Source organism: Patagioenas fasciata, chromosome 34, assembly GCF_037038585.1.
Source record: "Patagioenas fasciata isolate bPatFas1 chromosome 34, bPatFas1.hap1, whole genome shotgun sequence".
In the NCBI taxonomy this organism is placed as follows: Eukaryota; Metazoa; Chordata; class Aves; order Columbiformes; family Columbidae; genus Patagioenas; species Patagioenas fasciata.
The window spans coordinates 2662297-2683146 of NC_092553.1; the positions used below are offsets into that span (position 1 = coordinate 2662297).

At 62.1% G+C, this 20850-nt stretch overlaps 2 protein-coding genes across 2 annotated transcripts in view; one reads left to right on the forward strand and one right to left on the reverse strand.

The window, feature by feature from the left end:
• The window catches only part of DHX16 (DEAH-box helicase 16), a 52448-nt gene extending 42521 nt beyond the window's left edge, over positions 1 to 9927 (forward strand). Inside the window, exons 18-20 of the mRNA XM_071801033.1 lie at positions 770 to 931; positions 8196 to 8369; positions 9684 to 9927. Coding sequence (XP_071657134.1) covers positions 770 to 931; positions 8196 to 8369; positions 9684 to 9812 — 465 coding nt within the window. The 3' untranslated portion in view covers positions 9813 to 9927. The remainder of the gene's footprint in view (positions 1 to 769; positions 932 to 8195; positions 8370 to 9683) is intronic.
• An 8-nt stretch (positions 9928 to 9935) lies between these two features.
• On the reverse strand, positions 9936 to 20700 carry C34H6orf136 (chromosome 34 C6orf136 homolog). Its single transcript, XM_071801035.1, has 6 exons — positions 20455 to 20700; positions 18910 to 19131; positions 17968 to 18056; positions 12814 to 13014; positions 10210 to 10279; positions 9936 to 10111 (listed from the first exon to the last, which is right to left on the reverse strand). The coding sequence occupies exons 1-6, from the start codon at positions 20698 to 20700 to the stop codon at positions 9965 to 9967; spliced, it is 975 nt and encodes a 324-aa protein (XP_071657136.1). The 3' UTR covers positions 9936 to 9964.
• Positions 20701 to 20850: the final 150 nt, after the last annotated feature.

Below are 20850 nucleotides of genomic sequence, written 5' to 3' on the forward strand. Positions count from 1 at the left end.
CCCCCATTGTCCCCATTATCCCCATTGACCCCCATTGTCCCCCTTATCCCCATTGTCCCATTGTCCCCATTATCCCCATTGTCTCATTGTCCCCCTTATCCCCCATTGTCCCCATTATCCCCATTGTCGCCATTATCCCCATTATCCCCATTGACCCCCATTGTCCCCATTATCCCCACTGTCCCATTGTCCCCATTATCCCCATTGACCCCCATTGTCCCCATTATCCCCACTGTCCCATTGTCCCCATTATCCCCATTGACCCCCATTGTCCCCATTATCCCCACTGTCTCATTGTCCCCATTATCCCCATTGACCCCCATTGTCCCCATTGTCTCATTGTCCCCCTTATCCTCCATTGTCCCCATGTCCCCATTGTCCCCCTTATCCCCATTGACCCCCATTGTCCCCGTTATCCCCATTGTCCCCATTATCCCCATTGTCTCCATTATCCTCATTGACCCCCATTGTCCCCATGTCCCCATTGTCCCCATTATCCCCATTGTCTCATTGTCCCCATATCCCCATTGTCCCCATTATCCCCACTGTCTCATTGTCCCCCTTATCCCCCATTGTCCCCATGTCCCCATTGTCCCCCTATCCCCATTGACCCCCATTGTCCCCATGTCCCCATTGTCCCCCTTGTCCCCCTTATCCCCCCATTGTCCTCATTGTCCCATTGTCCCTGTTGTCCCCATTGTCTCGTTGTCCCCCTTATCCCCATTGTCTCATTGTCCCCATGTCCCCCTTGTCCCCTGTCCCGTTGCAGTGGGTGCAGAGCGGGCACTCGGTGCAGTGGTGCTACGAGCACTTTGTGCAGGCGCGGTCCCTGCGCCGGGCGCGCGACGTCCGCGAGCAGCTGGAGGGGCTGCGGGAGCGCGTGGAGCTGCCGCCCTCATCCTGCGCCGGGGACTCGGTGCTGGTCCGCAAGGTGACCCCAACACCCCCCTAGCGTGCCCCAAAACTCACCCCAAAATCACCCCAAAACTCAACTGGGATCCATAGACCCATCACCCCAACCCATCAACCCAACCCATCACCCCCAACCCATCACCCCCAACCCATCACCCCCAACCCATCACCCAAACCCAGCACCCAAACCCCTCATGGAGCTGCTGCCCTCATCCTGCAATGGGGACTTGGTGCTGGTCCGCAAGGTGACCCCAACACCCCCCAACGCACCCCAAAACTCACCCGGGATCATCAAACCCATCACCCCAACCCAGCACCCCAACCCATCAACCCAACCCATCACCCCAACCCCTCATGGAGCTGCCACCCTCATCCTGCAATGGGAACTCGGTGCTGGTGCCAAAGGTGACCCCAACACCCCCCAACACACCCCAAAACTCACCCGGGATCACCCCAACCCATCACCCCAACCCATCACCCCAAACCCATCACCCCAAACCCATCACCCCAACCCATCACCCCAACCCAACACCCCAACCCATCACCCCAAACCCCTCATGGAGCTGCCGCCCTCATCCTGCAATGGGGACTCGGTGCTGGTCCCAAAGGTGACCCCAACACCCCCCAATGCACCCCAAAACTCACCCGGGATCATCAAACCCATCACCCCAACCCCAACACCCCAACCCATCACCCCAACCCATCACCCAAACCCATCACCCAAACCCCTCATGGAGCTGCTGCCCTCATCCTGCAATGGGGACTCGGTGCTCGTGCCAAAGGTGACCCCAACACCCCCTAAAATCACCCCAAAATCACCCCAGAACTCACCCGGGATCATCAAACCCATCACCCCAACCCAGCACCCCAACCCATCACCCCCAACCCATCAACCCAACCCATCACCCCAACCCCTCATGGAGCTGCTGCCCTCATCCTGCAATGGGGACTCGGTGCTGGTCCCAAAGGTGACCCCCAACACCCCCCAACGGACCCCAAAACTCACCCGGGATCACCCCAACCCATCACCCCAACCCATCACCCCCAACCCATCACCCAAACCCATCACCCAAACCCCTCATGGAGCTGCTGCCCTCATCCTGCAATGGGGACTCGGTGCTGGTGCCAAAGGTGACCCCAACACCCCCTAAAATCACCCCAAAATCACCCCAGAACTCACCCGGGATCATCAAACCCATCACCCCAACCCAGCACCCCAACCCATCACCCCAACCCAGCACCCAAACCCAAACCCAGCACCCAAACCCCTCATGGAGCTGCCGCCCTCATCCTGCAATGGGGACTCGGTGCTGGTGCCAAAGGTGACCCCAACACCCCCCAACACACCCCAAAACTCACCCGGGATCATCAAACCCATCACCCCAACCCATCACCCCAAACCCATCACCCCAACCCATCACCCCAACCCAACACCCCAACCCATCACCCCAACCCATCACCCAAACCCCTCATGGAGCTGCCGCCCTCATCCTGCAATGGGGACTCGGTGCTGGTGCCAAAGGTGACCCCAACACCCCCCAATGCACCCCAAAACTCACCCGGGATCATCAAACCCATCACCCCAACCCATCACCCCAACCCATCAACCCAACCCATCACCCAAACCCATCACCCAAACCCCTCATGGAGCTGCTGCCCTCATCCTGCAATGGGGACTCGGTGCTGGTGCCAAAGGTGACCCCCAACACCCCCCAACACACCCCAAAACTCACCCGGGATCATCAAACCCATCACCCCAACCCATCACCCCAACCCATCACCCCAACCCATCAACCCAACCCATCACCCAAACCCATCACCCAAACCCCTCATGGAGCTGCCGCCCTCATCCGGCAATGGGGACTCGGTGCTGGTCCCAAAGGTGACCCCAACACCCCCTAAAATCACCCCAAAATCACCCCAGAACTCACCTGGGATCATCAAACCCATCACCCCAACCCATCACCCCAACCCATCACCCCAACCCAGCACCCAAACCCAAACCCAGCACCCAAACCCCTCATGGAGCTGCCGCCCTCATCCTGCAATGGGGACTCGGTGCTGGTCCGCAAGGTGACCCCAACACCCCCCAACGCACCCCAAAACTCACCCGGGATCATCAAACCCATCACCCCAACCCATCACCCCAACCCCATCACCCCAACCCCATCACCCCAACCCATCACCCCAAACCCATCACCCCAACACATCACCCAAACCCATCAACTCAACCCATCACCCCAACCCCATCACCCCAACCCCATCACCCCAACCCCATCACCCCAACCCCATCACCCCAACCCATCACCCCAAACCCATCACCCCAACCCATCAACTCAACCCATCACCCAAACCCATCACCCAAACCCATCAACTCAACCCAGCACCCCAACCCATCACCCAAACCCATCACCCAAACCCCTCATGGAGCTGCCGCCCTCATCCTGCAATGGGGACTCGGTGCTGGTGCCAAAGGTGACCCCAACACCCCCTAAAATCACCCCAAAATCACCCCAGAACTCACCCGGGATCATCAAACCCATCACCCCAACCCAGCACCCCAACCCATCACCCCAACCCAGCACCCAAACCCAAACCCAGCACCCAAACCCCTCATGGAGCTGCTGCCCTCATCCTGCAATGGGGACTCGGTGCTGGTGCCAAAGGTGACCCCAACACCCCCCAACGCACCCCAAAACTCACCCGGGATCATCAAACCCATCACCGCAACCCATCACCCCAACCCATCACCCCAAACCCATCACCCCAACCCATCACCCCAACCCAACACCCCAACCCATCACCCCAACCCATCACCCAAACCCCTCATGGAGCTGCCGCCCTCATCCTGCAATGGGGACTCGGTGCTGGTGCCAAAGGTGACCCCAACACCCCCCAACGCACCCCAAAACTCACCCGGGATCATCAAACCCATCACCCCAACCCATCACCCCAACCCATCACCCAAACCCATCACCCAAACCCCTCATGGAGCTGCCACCCTCATCCGGCAATGGGGACTCGGTGCTGGTCCCAAAGGTGACCCCAACACCCCCTAAAATCACCCCAAAATCACCCCAGAACTCACCTGGGATCATCAAACCCATCACCCCAACCCATCACCCCAACCCATCACCCAAACCCATCACCCAAACCCCTCATGGAGCTGCTGCCCTCATCCTGCAATGGGGACTCGGTGCTGGTGCCAAAGGTGACCCCAACACCCCCCAACGCACCCCAAAACTCACCCGGGATCATCAAACCCATCACCGCAACCCATCACCCCAACCCATCACCCCAAACCCATCACCCCAAACCCATCACCCCAACCCATCACCCCAAACCCATCACCCCAAACCCATCACCCCAACCCATCACCCCAACCCAACACCCCAACCCATCACCCCAACCCATCACCCAAACCCCTCATGGAGCTGCTGCCCTCATCCTGCAATGGGGACTCGGTGCTGGTGCCAAAGGTGACCCCAACACCCCCCAACGCACCCCAAAACTCACCCGGGATCATCAAACCCATCACCCCAACCCATCACCCAAACCCCATCACCCAAACCCCATCACCCCAACCCATCACCCCAACCCATCACCCAAACCCCTCATGGAGCTGCCGCCCTCATCCTGCAATGGGGACTTGGTGCTGGTCCCAAAGGTGACCCCAACACCCCCCAACGCACCCCAAAACTCACCCGGGATCATCAACCCCATCACCCCAACCCCATCACCCCAACCCCATCAACCCAACCCATCACCCCAACCCATCACCCAAACCCATCACCCAAACCCCTCATGGAGCTGCCGCCCTCATCCGGCAATGGGGACTCGGTGCTGGTCCCAAAGGTGACCCCAACACCCCCTAAAATCACCCCAAAATCACCCCAGAACTCACCTGGGATCATCAAACCCATCACCCCAACCCATCACCCCAACCCATCACCCCAACCCAGCACCCAAACCCAAACCCAGCACCCAAACCCCTCATGGAGCTGCTGCCCTCATCCTGCAATGGGGACTCGGTGCTGGTCCGCAAGGTGACCCCAACACCCCCCAACGCACCCCAAAACTCACCCGGGATCATCAAACCCATCACCCCAACCCAGCACCCCAACCCATCAACCCAACCCATCACCCCAACCCCTCATGGAGCTGCCACCCTCATCCTGCAATGGGAACTCGGTGCTGGTGCCAAAGGTGACCCCAACACCCCCCAACACACCCCAAAACTCACCCGGGATCACCCCAACCCATCACCCCAACCCATCACCCCAACCCATCACCCCAACCCATCACCCCAACCCATCACCCCAACCCAGCACCCCAACCCATCACCCAAACCCCTCATGGAGCTGCCGCCCTCATCCTGCAATGGGGACTCGGTGCTGGTGCCAAAGGTGACCCCAACACCCCCCAACGCACCCCAAAACAGCCCCTGAGCCCCCCAGCATCCCTTGCGATCCACAGACCCACAGGGACCCCCTAACCCATTATCCCCCATTTCCCCCTATTCTCCCCCATTTCCCAACCATTTTCCCCCCATTTCCCCCCCATTTCCCCCAATTTTCCCCCATTCTCCCCCCATTTCCCCCCAGGCCATCACCACCGGGTTCTTCCACCACACGGCGCGGCTGACACTGGGACCCCCATTCCCCCCATTATCCCCCATTATCCCCCATTCCCCCCATTATCCCCCATTTCCCCCCATTCTCCTCCATTTCCCAACCATTTCCCCCCATTTTTCCCCCCATTTCCCCCCGTTTTCCCCCATTGTGACCCCGTTTTCCCCCCAGGCCATCACCTCCGGGTTCTTCCACCACACGGCGCGGGTGACACTGGGACCCCCATTCCCCCCATTATCCCCCATTCCCCCCCATTATCCCCCATTTCCCCCCATTCTCCCCCATTTCCCCCATTCCCCCCATTCTCCCCCATTTCCCAACCATTTCCCCCCCATTTCCCCCCATTTTTCCCCCATTTTCCCCCATTGTGACCCCGTTTTCCCCCCAGGCCATCACCTCCGGGTTCTTCCACCACACAGCGCGGGTGACACTGGGACCCCCATTCCCCCCATTATCCCCCATTCCCCCCATTCTCCCCCATTTCCCAACCATTTCCCCCCCATTTCCCCCCATTTTTCCCCCCATTTTCCCCCATTGTGACCCCGTTTTCCCCCCAGGCCATCACCTCCGGGTTCTTCCACCACACGGCGCGGGTGACACTGGGACCCCCATTCCCCCCATTATCCCCCATTATCCCCCATTCCCCCCATTATCCCCCATTTCCCCCCATTCTCCCCCATTTCCCAACCATTTTCCCCCCATTTCCCCCCATTTCCCCCCCATTTCCCCCAATTTTCCCCCATTCTCCCCCCATTTCCCCCCAGGCCATCACCACCGGGTTCTTCCACCACACGGCGCGGGTGACACTGGGACCCCCATTCCCCCCATTATCCCCCATTTCCCCCCATTCTCCCCCATTTCCCAGCCATTCCCCCCATTTCCCCCCATTTTTCTCCCCATTTCCCCCAATTTTCCCCCATTCTCCCCCCATTTCCCCCCCAGGCCATCATGGCCAGGTTCTTCCACCACACGGCGCGGGTGACACTGGGACCCCCATTCCCCCCATTATCCCCCATTCCCCCCATTATCCCAATTTCCCCCCATTCTCCCCCATTTCCCAGCCATTCCCCCCATTTCCCCCCATTTTTCCCCCCATTTCCCCCAATTTTCCCCCATTCTCCCCCCATTTCCCCCCAGGCCATCACCACCGGGTTCTTCTACCACTCGGCGCGGCTGACACTGGGGCCCCCATTCCCCCCATTTTCCCCCATTTACCCCATTCTCCCCCATTTCCCAACCATTTTCCCCCCATTTCCCCCCATTTCCCCCCCATTTCCCCCAATTTTCCCCCATTCTCCCCCCATTTCCCCCAGGCCATCACCTCCGGGTTCTTCCACCACACGGCGCGGATGACACTGGGACCCCCATTCCCCCCATTATCCCCCATTCCCCCCATTATCCCCCATTTCCCCCCATTCTCCCCCATTTCCCCCATTCTCCCCCATTTCCCAACCATTTCCCCCCCATTTCCCCCCATTTTTCCCCCCATTTTCCCCCATTGTGACCCCGTTTTCCCCCCAGGCCATCACCTCCGGGTTCTTCCACCACACGGCGCGGGTGACACTGGGACCCCCATTCCCCCCATTATCTCCCATTATCCCCCATTTCCCCCCATTCTCCCCCATTTCCCAACCATTTCCCAACCATTTCCCCCCATTTTTCCCCCCATTTCCCCCCGTTTTCCCACATTGTGACCCCGTTTTCCCCCCAGGCCATCACGGCCGGGTTCTTCCACCACACGGCGCGGGTGACACTGGGACCCCCATTATCCCCCATTTCCCCCCATTCTCCCTCATTTCCCCCATTCCCCCCATTCTCCCCCATTTCCCAACCATTTCCCAACCATTTCCCCCCCATTTCCCCCAATTTTCCCCCATTTTTCCCCCCATTTCCCCCCAGGCCATCACCACCGGGTTCTTCTACCACACGGCGCGGGTGACACTGGGACCCCCATTTCCCCCATTATCCCCCATTTCCCCCATTCTCCCCCATTTTCCCCCATTCTCCCCCATTTTCCCCCATTCTCCCCCATTTCCCAACCATTTCCCCCCATTTTCCCCCATTTTTCCCCCCATTTCCCCCATTCTCCCCCCATTTCCCCCCAGGCCATCACCACCAGGTTCTTCCACCACACGGCGCGGGTGACACTGGGACCCCCATTCCCCCCATTATCCCCCATTCCCCCCATTATCCCCCATTTCCCCCCATTCTCCCCCATTTCCCAGCCATTCCCCCCATTATCCCCCCATTTTTCCCCCCATTTCCCCCAATTTTCCCCCATTCTCCCCCCATTTCCCCCAGGCCATCACCTCTGGGTTCTTCCACCACACGGTGCGGCTGACACTGGGACCCCCATTATCCCCCATTTCCCCCCATTCTCCCCCATTTCCCAACCATTTCCCAACCATTTCCCCCCATTTTTCCCCCCATTTCCCCCCGTTTTCCCCCATTTTGACCCCGTTTTCCCCCCAGGCCATCACGGCCGGGTTCTTCTACCACACGGCGCGGCTGACGCTGGGACCCCCATTCCCCCCATTCTCCCCCATTTCCCCCCATTCTCCCCCATTTCCCAACCATTTCCCAACCATTTCCCCCCATTTTTCCCCCCATTTCCCCCCGTTTTCCCCCATTTTGACCCCGTTTTCCCCCCAGGCCATCACGGCCGGGTTCTTCTACCACACGGCGCGGCTGACGCGCGGCGGGTACCGCACGGTGAAGCACCAACAGCCGGTGTTCATCCACCCCAACAGCTGCCTGTTCAGCGAACAACCGCGCTGGCTGCTCTACCACGAGCTGGTCTTTACCACCAAGGAGTTCATGAGGCAGGTGGGACGTGGGGACATTGTGGGGACATCGTGGGGACATGGGGACATCATGGGGACAGGGCCATGGTCATGAGGACATGGGGACAGGGACATGGTTATGGGGACATGGGAATGGGGACATGGACGTGGGGACATGGGGATGGGAACAGGGACATGGACATGGGGACAGGGACATGGTCATGAAGACATGGACATGGGGACATGGGGACATGGACGTGGTCATGGTGACATGGGGACAGGGACATGGTCATGAGGACATGGACATGGGGACATGGACATGAGGACATGGGGATATGGGGATGGGAACAGGGACATGGACGTGGGGACATGGATGTGGTCATGGGGACATGAGGACATGGGGACAGGGACATGGGGACATGGGGACATGGGGATGGGAACAGGGACATGGACATGGGGACATGGACATGGGGACAGTGCCATTCTCTAGCACGAGCTGGTCTGCACCACCAAGGAGTGAATGGGACAGGAGGACATGGGGACATTGTGGGCACAGGGGGACACTGGGGACAAGGACGGCAGAGATGTCACCATGGGGACACTGGGGACACCAGTGTGGGCACAGAGCTGTCACCATGGGGACACCAGAGATGTCACCGTGGGGACAAGGACACAGAGGTGTCACCATGGGGACACCAGAGATGTCACCATGGAAACACTAGGGACACCAGGGGTGTCACTATGGGGACACTGGGGACAATAGAGATGTCACCATGGGGACACCAGGGATGTCACCATGGGGACAAGGACACAGAGGTGTCACCATGGGGACACTGGGGACACCAGGGATGTCACCATGGGGACACTGGGGACAATAGAGATGTCACCATGGGGACACCAGAGATGTCACCATGGGGACACTGGGAACAATAGAGATGTCACCATGGGGACACCAGAGATGTCACCATGGGGACACTGGGGACAAGAACACAGAGATGTCACCATGGGGACACTGGGGACAATAGAGATGTCACCATGGGGACACCAGGGATGTCACCATGGGGACACTGGGGACACCAGGGATGTCACCATGGGGACACTGGGGACAATCGAGATGTCACCATGGGGACACCAAAAATGTCATGGGGACACTGGGGACAAGGTCACAGAGATGTCACCATGGGGACACGGGTAACAGGACCACACCAAGAAGACACCCAAGCCCCTCCACCTTTGTCCCCATCCCCATCGTCCGTGTGTCCCCCACTGTGTGCCACCTCCCCATTGTCCCCACCGTGTGCCACCTCCCCATTGTCCCCACCGTGTGACGTGTCCCCGTTGTCCCCGTTGTCCCCAGGTCATCGAGATCGAGAGCTCGTGGCTGCTGGAGGTGGCTCCGCATTATTACCAGGCCAAGGAGCTGGAGGACGCCAGCGGGCGCAAGATGCCCAAAAAGGTCGGGAAGAGCCGCGACGAGCTGGGTTGAGCCCTGGGGACACTTGGGGACACTTGGGGACACTTGGGGACACCTGGGGACACCCCTCAATACAACAGGTTCGGGGGTTCGGTGGCCCCGGGCGCACGTCCCTTTGTCACCGTCACACCGGGCGCAGCGCGCGTCGTGTTTTATTCTGTACATTAAGTTAAGGGGGGAGGTGACACCGGGGACACTTTGGGGACGCCGCTGTCCCCCGTGAGCTTGAGCGCCGCCGGTGCCAGCGCCGCCGTCACCGCGGCCACCAGCAGCTTCTTGTCCTCGGTGACGTCGCGGGGGGTCGGCATCATCTGGGGGGACACGGGGGGGTGACACAGGCGCTCGGGGGTGGCCCCGTCCCCTCCGGTGTCACCGGTGTCACCGGTGTGTCCCCACCCGCCCCGCTCACCTTGTCCACGCGGTGGCAGCGGATGAGCCCCTGCGAGTTGAGGAAGAAGGTGGAGAAGGCGTCGTAGGACCTGGGGACATGGGGACACGGGGATGGCACCCGGTGACGGGACATGGGGACATAGGGGACATGGGGACATGGGGGACAGGGACATGGGGACAGGGACATGGGGAATGGGGTGACGGGACATGGGGACATAGGGGACAGGGACATGGGGACATGGGGGACAGGGACATGGGGACATGGGGATGGCACCCGGTGACGGGACATGGGGACAGGGACATGGGGACATGGGGAAAGGGACATGGGGACATGGGGGACGGGAACATGGGGACACGGGGATGGCACCCGGTGACAGGACATGGGACAAGGGTGACAGGGACATAGGGACATGGGGACATGGGGGACAGGGACATGGGGACACGGGGATGGCACCCGGTGACAGGACATGGGACAAGGGTGACAGGGACATAGGGACATGGGGGACAGGGACCTGGGGACATGGGGGATGGGAACATGGGGGACAGGGACATGGGGACAGGGACATGGGGACACGGGGATGGGGACATGGGGACATGAGGGACAAGGACATGGGGACACAGGGATGGCACCTGGTGACAGGACATGGGTGACAGGGACATGGGGACACGGGGATGGCACCCGGTGACAGGACATGGGACAAGGGTGACAGGGACATGGGGACATGGGGGACAGGGACATGGGGACACGGGGATGGCACCTGGTGACGGGACATGGGACAAGGGTGACAGGGACATAGGGAGATGGGGACATGGGGGACAGGGACATGGGGACATGGGGGACAGGGACATGGGGACATGGGGATGGCACCCGGTGACAAGACATGGGACAAGGGTGACAGGGACCTGGGGACATGGGGAACGGGGACATGGGGACATGGGGGACAGGGACATGGGGGATAGGGACATGGGGACACGGGGATGGCACCCGGTGACAGGACATGGGACAAGGGTGACAGGGACATGGGGGATAGGGACATGGGGACACAGGGATGGTACCTGGTGACAGGACATGGGGACATGGGGGACAGGGACATGGGGGATAGGGACATGGGGACACGGGGATGGCACCTGGTGACAGGACATGGGGACATGGGGGACAGGGACATGGGGTACGGGGACATAGGGCTGGCACCTGGTGACAGGGACACAGGGACATCGAGAACAGAGGGGGACAGGGACAAGGGGACATGGGGAAACGGGGTGACAGGGACATGGGGACACAAGGACAGATGGGACATGGGGCTGCAGGAGCACAGGGTGACGGGGACACAGTGACATGGGGACATAGGGACACAGGGACACTGGGGACACAGTGACATGGGGACAGAGGCGGTTGAAGAGCAGCAGGCAGAGGTGCAGGGGCAATGGGGGTGACAGGGGAGGTGACCCAGGTGACAGGGGGAGGTGACCCAGGTGACAGGGGAGGTGACACTGACCGCAGCAGCTGTCCCTTGGTTATGGGGACGTGGGGACAGGGACCTGGAGGACAGGGACCTGGGGACATGGGGACACAGGGATGGCACCTGGTGACAGGACATGGGTGACGGGGACATGGGGACATGGGGGACAGGGACATGGGGACACGGGGATGGCACCTAGTGGTGGGGAATGGGGGGACAGGGACATGGGGGACAGGGACATGGGGACATGAGGATGGCACCCGGTGAGGGGGACACAGAGACAGGGACATGGGGACATGGGGACAGAGGTGACACGGGGCTGTGGTGACACAGGAGACACAGGGCTGCAGGAGCACAGGGTGATGGGGACACAGGGACATGGGGACACAGGGACATGGGGACACAGGGACATTGGGGACAGAGGGACATGGCGGTAGAAGCGGAGCAGGCAGAGGTGCAGGGGCAATGGGGGTGACACAGGTGACAGGGGGAGGTGACATCGGTGACAGTGGGAGGAGGTAACACAGTGATGGGGGAGGTGGCACAGGTGACAGGGGGAGCTGACCCAGGTGACAGGGGATGTGACACAGGTGACAGGGGGGAGGTGACACAGTGACAGGGGGAGGTGACACAGTGACAGGTGACACAGTGACAGGGGAGGTGACACAGGTGACAGGGGGGTTGACACAGGTGATGGGGGAGGTGACACAGGTGACAGGGGGAGGTGACACAGTGACAGGTGACACAGTGAGGTGACACAGTCACCAGGGGAAGTGACACAGTGACAGGTGACACAGTGACAGGGAGAAGTGACACAGTGACAGGTGACACAGTGACAGGGGGAGATGACACAGTGACAGAGGGAGGTGACACAGTGACGGGGGGGGTGACAGGGGGAGGTGACCCAGGTGACAGGGGGAGGTGACCCAGGTGCCAGGGGAGGTGACACAGGTGACAGGGGAGGTGACCCAGGTGACAGGGGGAGGTGACACGGTGCCAGGGGAGGTGACACTGACCGCAGCAGCTGTCCCTTGTCCCGGCGGTAGAAGCGGAGCAGGCAGAGGTGCGGGGGCAATGGGGGTGACACAGGTGACAGGGGGAGGTGACACAATGACCCAGGTGCCAGGGGGAGGTGACACGGTGCCAGGGGAGGTGACACTGACCGCAGCAGCTGTCCCTTGTCCCGGCGGTAGAAGCGGAGCAGGCAGAGGTGCAGGGGCAGCCCCGTCAGCCTCCAGCGGGCCCGCAGGCTCCAATCCTCGCGGTGCTGGGTCAGCGCCAGCACCTCCAGCCGCAGGCTGGCGAAGTAGCCCCAGGCGACCGCGCGGCACAGCGCCACGGCCACCGCATACATGGGGCGGCCCCTGGGGACACGGGGACATGGGGACAGTGTCACACCACCCCCTGGCTCAGGGTGACTGCCACCGCGTACATGGGGTGGACCCTGGGGACATGGGACAATGTCACATCCCCCCAGTGTGACACCAGCTCCCCGGCACAGCGCCACGGCCACCGCGTACATGGGGCAGCCCCTGGGGACACGGGGACATGGGGACAGTGTCACACCACCCCCTGGCTCAGGGTGACTGCCACCGCGTACATGGGGTGGACCCTGGGGACATGGGACAGTGTCACATCCCCCCAGTGTGACACCAGCTCCCCGGCACAGCGCCACGGCCACCGCGTACATGGGGCAGCCCCTGGGGACACGGGGACATGGGGACAGTGTCACACCACCCCCTGGCTCAGGGTGACTGCCACCATTTACATGGGATGGCCCCTGGGGACATGGGGACAGTGTCACACCACCCCCTGGCTCACTGTGACTGCCACCGCGTACATGGGGTGGACCCTGGGGACATGGGGCAGTGTCACATCCCCCCAGTGTGACACCACCCCCTGGCTCAAGGTGACAGCCACTACATACATGGGACGGCCCCTGGGGACACAGGGACATGGGGACAGTGTCACACCACCCCCTGGCTCAGGGTGATTGCCATCATGTATATGGGATGGCCCCTGGGGACATGGGACGTGGGGACAGTGTCACACCACCCCCTGGCTCAGGGTGACTGCCACCGCGTACATGGGGTGGACCCTGGGGACATGGGACAATGTCACATCCCCCCAGTGTGACACCACCCCCTGGCTCAAGGTGACAGCCACTACATCAATGGGACGACCCCTGGGGACACGGGGACATGGGGACAGTGTCACACCACCCCCTGGCTCAAGGTGACTGCCATCATGTATATGGGATGGACCCTGGGGACACGGGGACATGGGGACAGTGTCACACCACCCCCTGGCTCAGGGTGACTGCCACCATTTACATGGGATGGCCCCTGGGGACATGGGGACAGTGTCACACCACCCCCTGGCTCACTGTGACTGCCACCGCGTACATGGGGTGGACCCTGGGGACATGGGACTGTGTCACATCCCCCCAGTGTGACACCACCCCCTGGCTCAAGGTGACAGCCACTACATCAATGGGACGACCCCTGGGGACACGGGGACATGGGGACAGTGTCACACCACCCCCTGGCTCAGGGTGACTGCCACCGCGTACATGGGGTGGACCCTGGGGACATGGGACAGTGTCACATCCCCCCAGTGTGACACCAGCTCCCCGGCACAGCGCCACGGCCACTGCGTACATGGGGCGGCCCCTGGGGACACGGGGACATGGGGACAGTGTCACACCACCCCCTGGCTCAGGGTGACTGCCACCATTTACATGGGATGGCCCCTGGGGACATGGGGACAGTGTCACACCACCCCCTGGCTCACTGTGACTGCCACCGCGTACATGGGGTGGACCCTGGGGACATGGGACAGTGTCACATCCCCCCAGTGTGACACCACCCCCTGGCTCAAGGTGACAGCCACTACATCAATGGGATGACCCCTGGGGACATGGGGACATGGGGACAGTGTCACACCACCCCCTGGTTCAGGGTGATTGCCATCATGTATATGGGATGGCCCCTGGGGACACGGGGACATGGGGACAGTGTCACACCACCCCCTGGCTCAGGGTGACTGCCACCGCGTACATGGGGTGGACCCTGGGGACATGGGACAATGTCACATCCCCCCAGTGTGACACCAGCTCCCCGGCACAGCGCCACGGCCACCGCGTACATGGGGCGGCCCCTGGGGACACGGGGACATGGGGACAGTGTCACACCACCCCCTGGCTCACGGTGACTGCCACCGCGTACATGGGGTGGACCCTGGGGACATGGGACAGTGTCACATCCCCCCAGTGTGACACCAGCTCCCCGGCACAGCGCCACGGCCACCGCGTACATGGGGCAGCCCCTGGGGACACGGGGACATGGGGACAGTGTCACACCACCCCCTGGTTCAGGGTGATTGCCATCATGTATATGGGATGGCCCCTGGGGACATGGGACGTGGGGACAGTGTCACACCACCCCCTGGCTCAGGGTGACTGCCACCGCGTACATGGGGTGGACCCTGGGGACATGGGACAGTGTCACACCACCCCCTGGCTCACTGTGACTGCCACCGCGTACATGGGGTGGACCCTGGGGACATGGGACTGTGTCACATCCCCCCAGTGTGACACCACCCCCTGGCTCAAGGTGACAGCCACTACATCAATGGGACGACCCCTGGGGACACGGGGACATGGGGACAGTGTCACACCACCCCCTGGCTCAGGGTGACTGCCACCGCGTACATGGGGTGGACCCTGGGGACATGGGACAGTGTCACATCCCCCCAGTGTGACACCACCCCCTGGCTCAAGGTGACAGCCACTACATCAATGGGACGACCCCTGGGGACACGGGGACATGGGGACAGTGTCACACCACCCCCTGGCTCAGGGTGACTGCCACCGCGTACATGGGGTGGACCCTGGGGACATGGGACAATGTCACATCCCCCCAGTGTGACACCAGCTCCCCGGCACAGCGCCACGGCCACCGCGTACATGGGGCGGCCCCTGGGGACACGGGGACATGGGGACAGTGTCACACCACCCCCTGGCTCAGGGTGACTGCCACCGCGTACATGGGGTGGACCCTGGGGACATGGGGACAGTGTCACACCACCCCCTGGCTCACTGTGACTGCCACCGCGTACATGGGGTGGACCCTGGGGACATGGGACAGTGTCACATCCCCCCAGTGTGACACCACCCCCTGGCTCAAGGTGACAGCCACTACATCAATGGGACGACCCCTGGGGACACGGGGACATGGGGACAGTGTCACACCACCCCCTGGCTCAAGGTGACTGCCACTGCATACATGGGACGGCCCCTGGGGACACAGGGGTCACACAATAGGGCTGTGACCCCCCACCGGTGTCACTGTCCCACCCCGTGTCACTGTCACTGTTCCCCCCCCCAAGTGTCACTGTGCCCACCCCCATGTCACTGTCACACCCCCAATGTCACTGTCACCGTCCCCCCAGTGCCACTGCCCACCTCCCCCCGGTGTCACTGTCCCCGTCCCCCTGGTGTCACTGTCACTGTTTCCCCCCAGTGTCACTGTCACCCCCCTGGTTTCACTGTCCCCGTCCCCCTGGTGTCACTGTCACTGTCACCCCCCTGGTGTCACTGTCACTGTCCCCTTGGTGTCACTGCCCCCCCCCCAGTGTCAGCATCTCCCCGGTGTCACTGTCACCGTCCCCTTGGTGTCACTGTCACTGTTTCCCCCCAGTGTCACTGTCCCCGTCCCCCCGGTGTCACTGTCCTTGTCCCCCCCCGGTGTCACTGTCCCCATCCCCCCAGTGTCACTGCCCCCTGCCAGTGTCAGCATCCCCCCAGTGTCACTGCCACCATCCCCCCGGTGTCACTGTCACTGTCCCCCCCGCCCAAGTGTCACTGTCCTCCCAGTGTCACTGTCACCCCCTCGGTGTCACTGTCACCCCCCTGGTGTCACTGTCACGCCCCCAGTGTCACTGTCCCTGTTTCCTCCCAGTGTCACTGTCCCCATCCCCCCGGTGTCACTGTCCCCATCCCCCTGGTGTCACTGCCCCCCCCAGTGTCACTGTCACCGTCCCCCTGGTGTCACTGTCACTGTTTTCCCTCGGTGTCACTGTCACCCCCCCAGTGTCACTGCCCACCCCCCCCCAGTGTCACTGTCCCCGTCCCCCCGGTGTCACTGTCACTGTTTTCCCTCGGTGTCACTGTCACCCCCCCAGTGTCACTGTCACTGTTTCTCCCCGGTGTCACTGTCCCCGTCCCCCTGGTGTCACTGTCACTGTTTCCCCCCGGTGTCACTGTCACCTCCCCAGTGTCCCTGTCCCCCACCCAGTGTCACTGTCACCATCCCCCCGGTGTCACTGTCCCCATCCCTCGGTGTCCCCGTCCCCCTGGTGTCACTGTCACTGTTTCCCCCCAGTGTCACTGTCACCCCCCCAGTGTCACTGTCCCCGTCCCCCCGGTGTCACTGTCACTGTTTCCCCCCGGTGTCACTGTCACCCCCCCAGTGTCACTGTCACTGTTTTCCCTCGGTGTCCCCGTCCCCCTGGTGTCACTGTCACTGTTTCCCCCCGGTGTCACTGTCACCTCCCCAGTGTCACTGTCCCTGTCTCCTGGTGTCACTGTCCCCATCCCCCCGGTGTCCCTGTCCCTGTTTCCCCCTGGTGTCACTGTCACCCCCGCAGTGTCACTGTCACCCCCCCGGTGTCACTGTCACCCCCCCAGTGTCCTGTCCCCCACCCAGTGTCACTGTCACCATCCCCCCGGTGTCACTGTCCCCATCCCTCGGTGTCCCCGTCCCCCTGGTGTCATTGTCACTGTTTCCCCCCGGTGTCACTGTCCCCCCCCCCAGTGTCACTGTCCCCGTCCCCCCGGTGTCACTGTCCCCGTCCCCCCGGTGTCACTGTCACCCCCCCAATGTCTCTGTCACTGTTTTCCCTCGGTGTCCCCATCCCCCTGGTGTCACTGTCACTGTTTCCCCCCGGTGTCACTGTCACCCCCCTGGTGTCACTGTCACCCCCCCGGTGTCACTGTCACTCCCCCAGTGTCCCTGTCCCCCACCCAGTGTCACTGTCACCATCCCCCCGGTGTCACTGTCCCCATCCCCCGGTGTCACTGTCACCCCCCCGGTGTCACTGTCACTGTTTTCCCTCGGTGTCCCCGTCCCCCTGGTGTCACTGTCACTGTTTCCCCCCGGTGTCACTGTCACCTCCCCAGTGTCACTGTCCCTGTCTCCTGGTGTCACTGTCCCCATCCCCCCTGGTGTCACTGTCACTGTTTCCCCCCAGTGTCACTGTCACCCCCCCAGTGTCCCTGTCCCCGTCCCCCCGGTGTCCCCGTCCCCGTCCCTCACCGCGTGTGCAGCCGCAGGGTGGGGTTGATGAACTCCACGTCGGGGGCGTAGAGCCCGTAATCCGGGATCTTCAGGAAGAAATTGGGGAGCTGGGGGGGGGACACACATGGGGGGGGGGGGGGGGTGGGGTCAGGGGTGACCCCTCCCCCCGTTGTCACCCCCCCCATGTTGTCACCTCCTCTGCATTTGTCACTGTTTCCATGTCTTGGTGGCACTTGCTGTGTTGCTCCCATCCCATTATTGTCACCCCCCATATGTGACCCCCCCATCTCACCCCCCATATGTGACACCTCTCATCTTACCCCTCCTGACCCTCATATGTGACCCCCCCATATGTGACCCCCCCATCTTGTCCCCCATCTCACCCCCTTGTCCCCCCATATGTGAACCCCCATATGTGACCCCCTCCATATGTGACCTCCCCATATTGTCCCCCCCATCTTACCCCCTTGTCCCCCCATATGTGACCCCCCCATATGTGACCCCCCCATATTGTCCGCCCATCTTACCCCCCATATGTGACCCCCCAATCTTACCCCCTTGTCCCCCCATATGTGACCCCATCTTACCCCCCTATATGTGACCCCCCCATCTTGTCCCCCCCATCTTACCCCCTTGTCCCCCCGTATGTGACCCCCCCCCATCTTACCCCCATATGTGACCCCCCAATCTTACCCCCCCATATGTGACCCCCCCACATGTGACCCCCCCCATCTTGTCCCCCATCTCACCCCCTTGTCCCCCATATGTGACCCCCCCCATATGTGAACCCCCATATGTGACCCCCCATATGTGACCTCCCCATATTGTCCCCCCCCATCTTACCCCCTTGTCCCCCCATATGTGACCCCATCTTACCCCCCCATATGTGACCCCCCCCATACTGTCCCCCCATCTTACCCCCCCTTGTCCCCCAATATGTGACACCCCTCCCCCAATCACCTCATGCTGCAGCTTCTGGTGCATGGCGGCCAAATGCTCGTCCATGGTCGGGGGGGGCCGGGGGGGTCCGGGGGGGGCCAGCAGGGGGGCGTGGCCTCGCAGGAGCAGGAGGAGGGCGGGGGGGGCCGGGGGGGGGGCGGGGTCCCGTACGGCGATGTCGTCCTCGCGCTGCCCGTCAACCGTGGTGATGTCACCCCCCAGCCCCTCGGGGGGGGACAGGTCCTGGGGTGGGGGGGGGACACCCTTTAGGACCCTGAGACACCCATGGCTCCGCCCCCCTAAAGGCAGAGGCCACGCCCCCACAGTCTGCACACCCCCCCTCACATTTGCATAACCACGCCTCCTGGGGACCATCACCACCAATCAGCAATCCTATTTGCATAACCACGCCCCCTTCCCGGCCGCCTCCAGTTCCATGCTTTCATTTGCATAGCCACGCCCCCTCCCAGCCCGCTCAATGAAGTTCGTGGGTCTATTGGTATAGTCAGGCTCATTTGCATAGCCACGCCCCCTCCCAGCCTCCTCACTGCACTTCCACTGGTTCATTTGCATAACCACACCCCCTCTCCTGCTGCATATCCCAGGTGCATTTGCATAGCCACGCCCCTTTTCAGCTTCCTCACTGCACTTCCACTGGTTCATTTGCATAACCACACCCCTCATGCTGCAATTCCAATTGCTCATTTGCAAAGCCACGCCCCTTCGCAGCCCACTTGCTGCAGTTCCGTGGGTTCATTTGCATAGCCACGCCCCCTCCCTGCAATCCCGATGGCTCATTTGCATAGCCCCCCCCGTAATCCCACTGGTTCATTTCCATAACCACGCTGCCCCCCCGCCCCATAATCCCACTGGTTCATTTGCATAGCCACGCCCAATCCACAGACCAGTCCTTGCTGCAGTTCTGCTGGTTCATTTGAATAGCCACGCCCCCTCCCTATGATCCCGTTCATTTGCATAGCCACACCCCCCTTGCTGCAGTTCGAGCTCATTTGCATAGCCACTCCCCTTCCCCGCCTGCTTGCTGCAATTCCACTGGTTCATTTGCATAGCCACACCCCCTCCCTGCTACCCCCTTATCAGCCTGCGCACTGCAATTCAGTGGGTTCATTTGCATAGCCACGCCCCTCTGCAATTCTATCAATTCATTTGCATAGCCACACCCCTCCCCTCGCTACACCCCCCGGTTCATTTGCATAACCACGCCCTCTCCCCCCACATCCCCTCCGATTCATTTGCATAACATCACTCACTCCCCCTCACTGCAGTCTCGCGAGTTCATTTGCGTAGCCACGCCCCCGCCTGCCCGCTTCAATTCCACCTGTTAATTTGCATAGCCACGCCCCTACCTAGCGCTCGCCGCTATTCCGGGGGTTCATTTGCATAGCCACGCCCCCAGCCCACTCACCGCTATTCCGCGAGTTCATAGCCAAGCCCCATACCCCAGCAAGCCCCGCCCCTCCCTCAGCCCCGCCCGCCCCTCCTCCATGTTTGCATAACCCCGCCCCCTCCCCGCGCTCGGCCCCGCCCCGCCCCGGCGCCCCTCACCTGCGGCCGCGCTCGGTAGCGGCGGCGCGGCGGCTCCGCGGCGGTCGGGGCGGCCCCGGGCGGGCTCCATGCGCGGAGCGGGGGCGCGGAGGGGCGGATGCGGGCGGCGGCGGCGGCGGCGGCGGCCCGGCCGTGCCGGTACATGGCGGAGCCGCCCCCGCTTCCCCTCACGCCGGCGCTGCCACTGCGCCTGCGCGGGGACGGCGGGGCGGGGCCAGCGGGGAAGGTGACCGGCGGGACGCGCATGCGCGGTGGGCGGAGCGACGCGGCTGCGCCCGGCGTGATGCGCATGCGCGGCTGGTTTCCCGCCGAGTGGCTGCGTTCGTTCATTCATTCATTCATTCATCCGCTGCAGCCAATGGGAGCGCGGCTCTCCGGAATGGCGGGGGTGTGGTT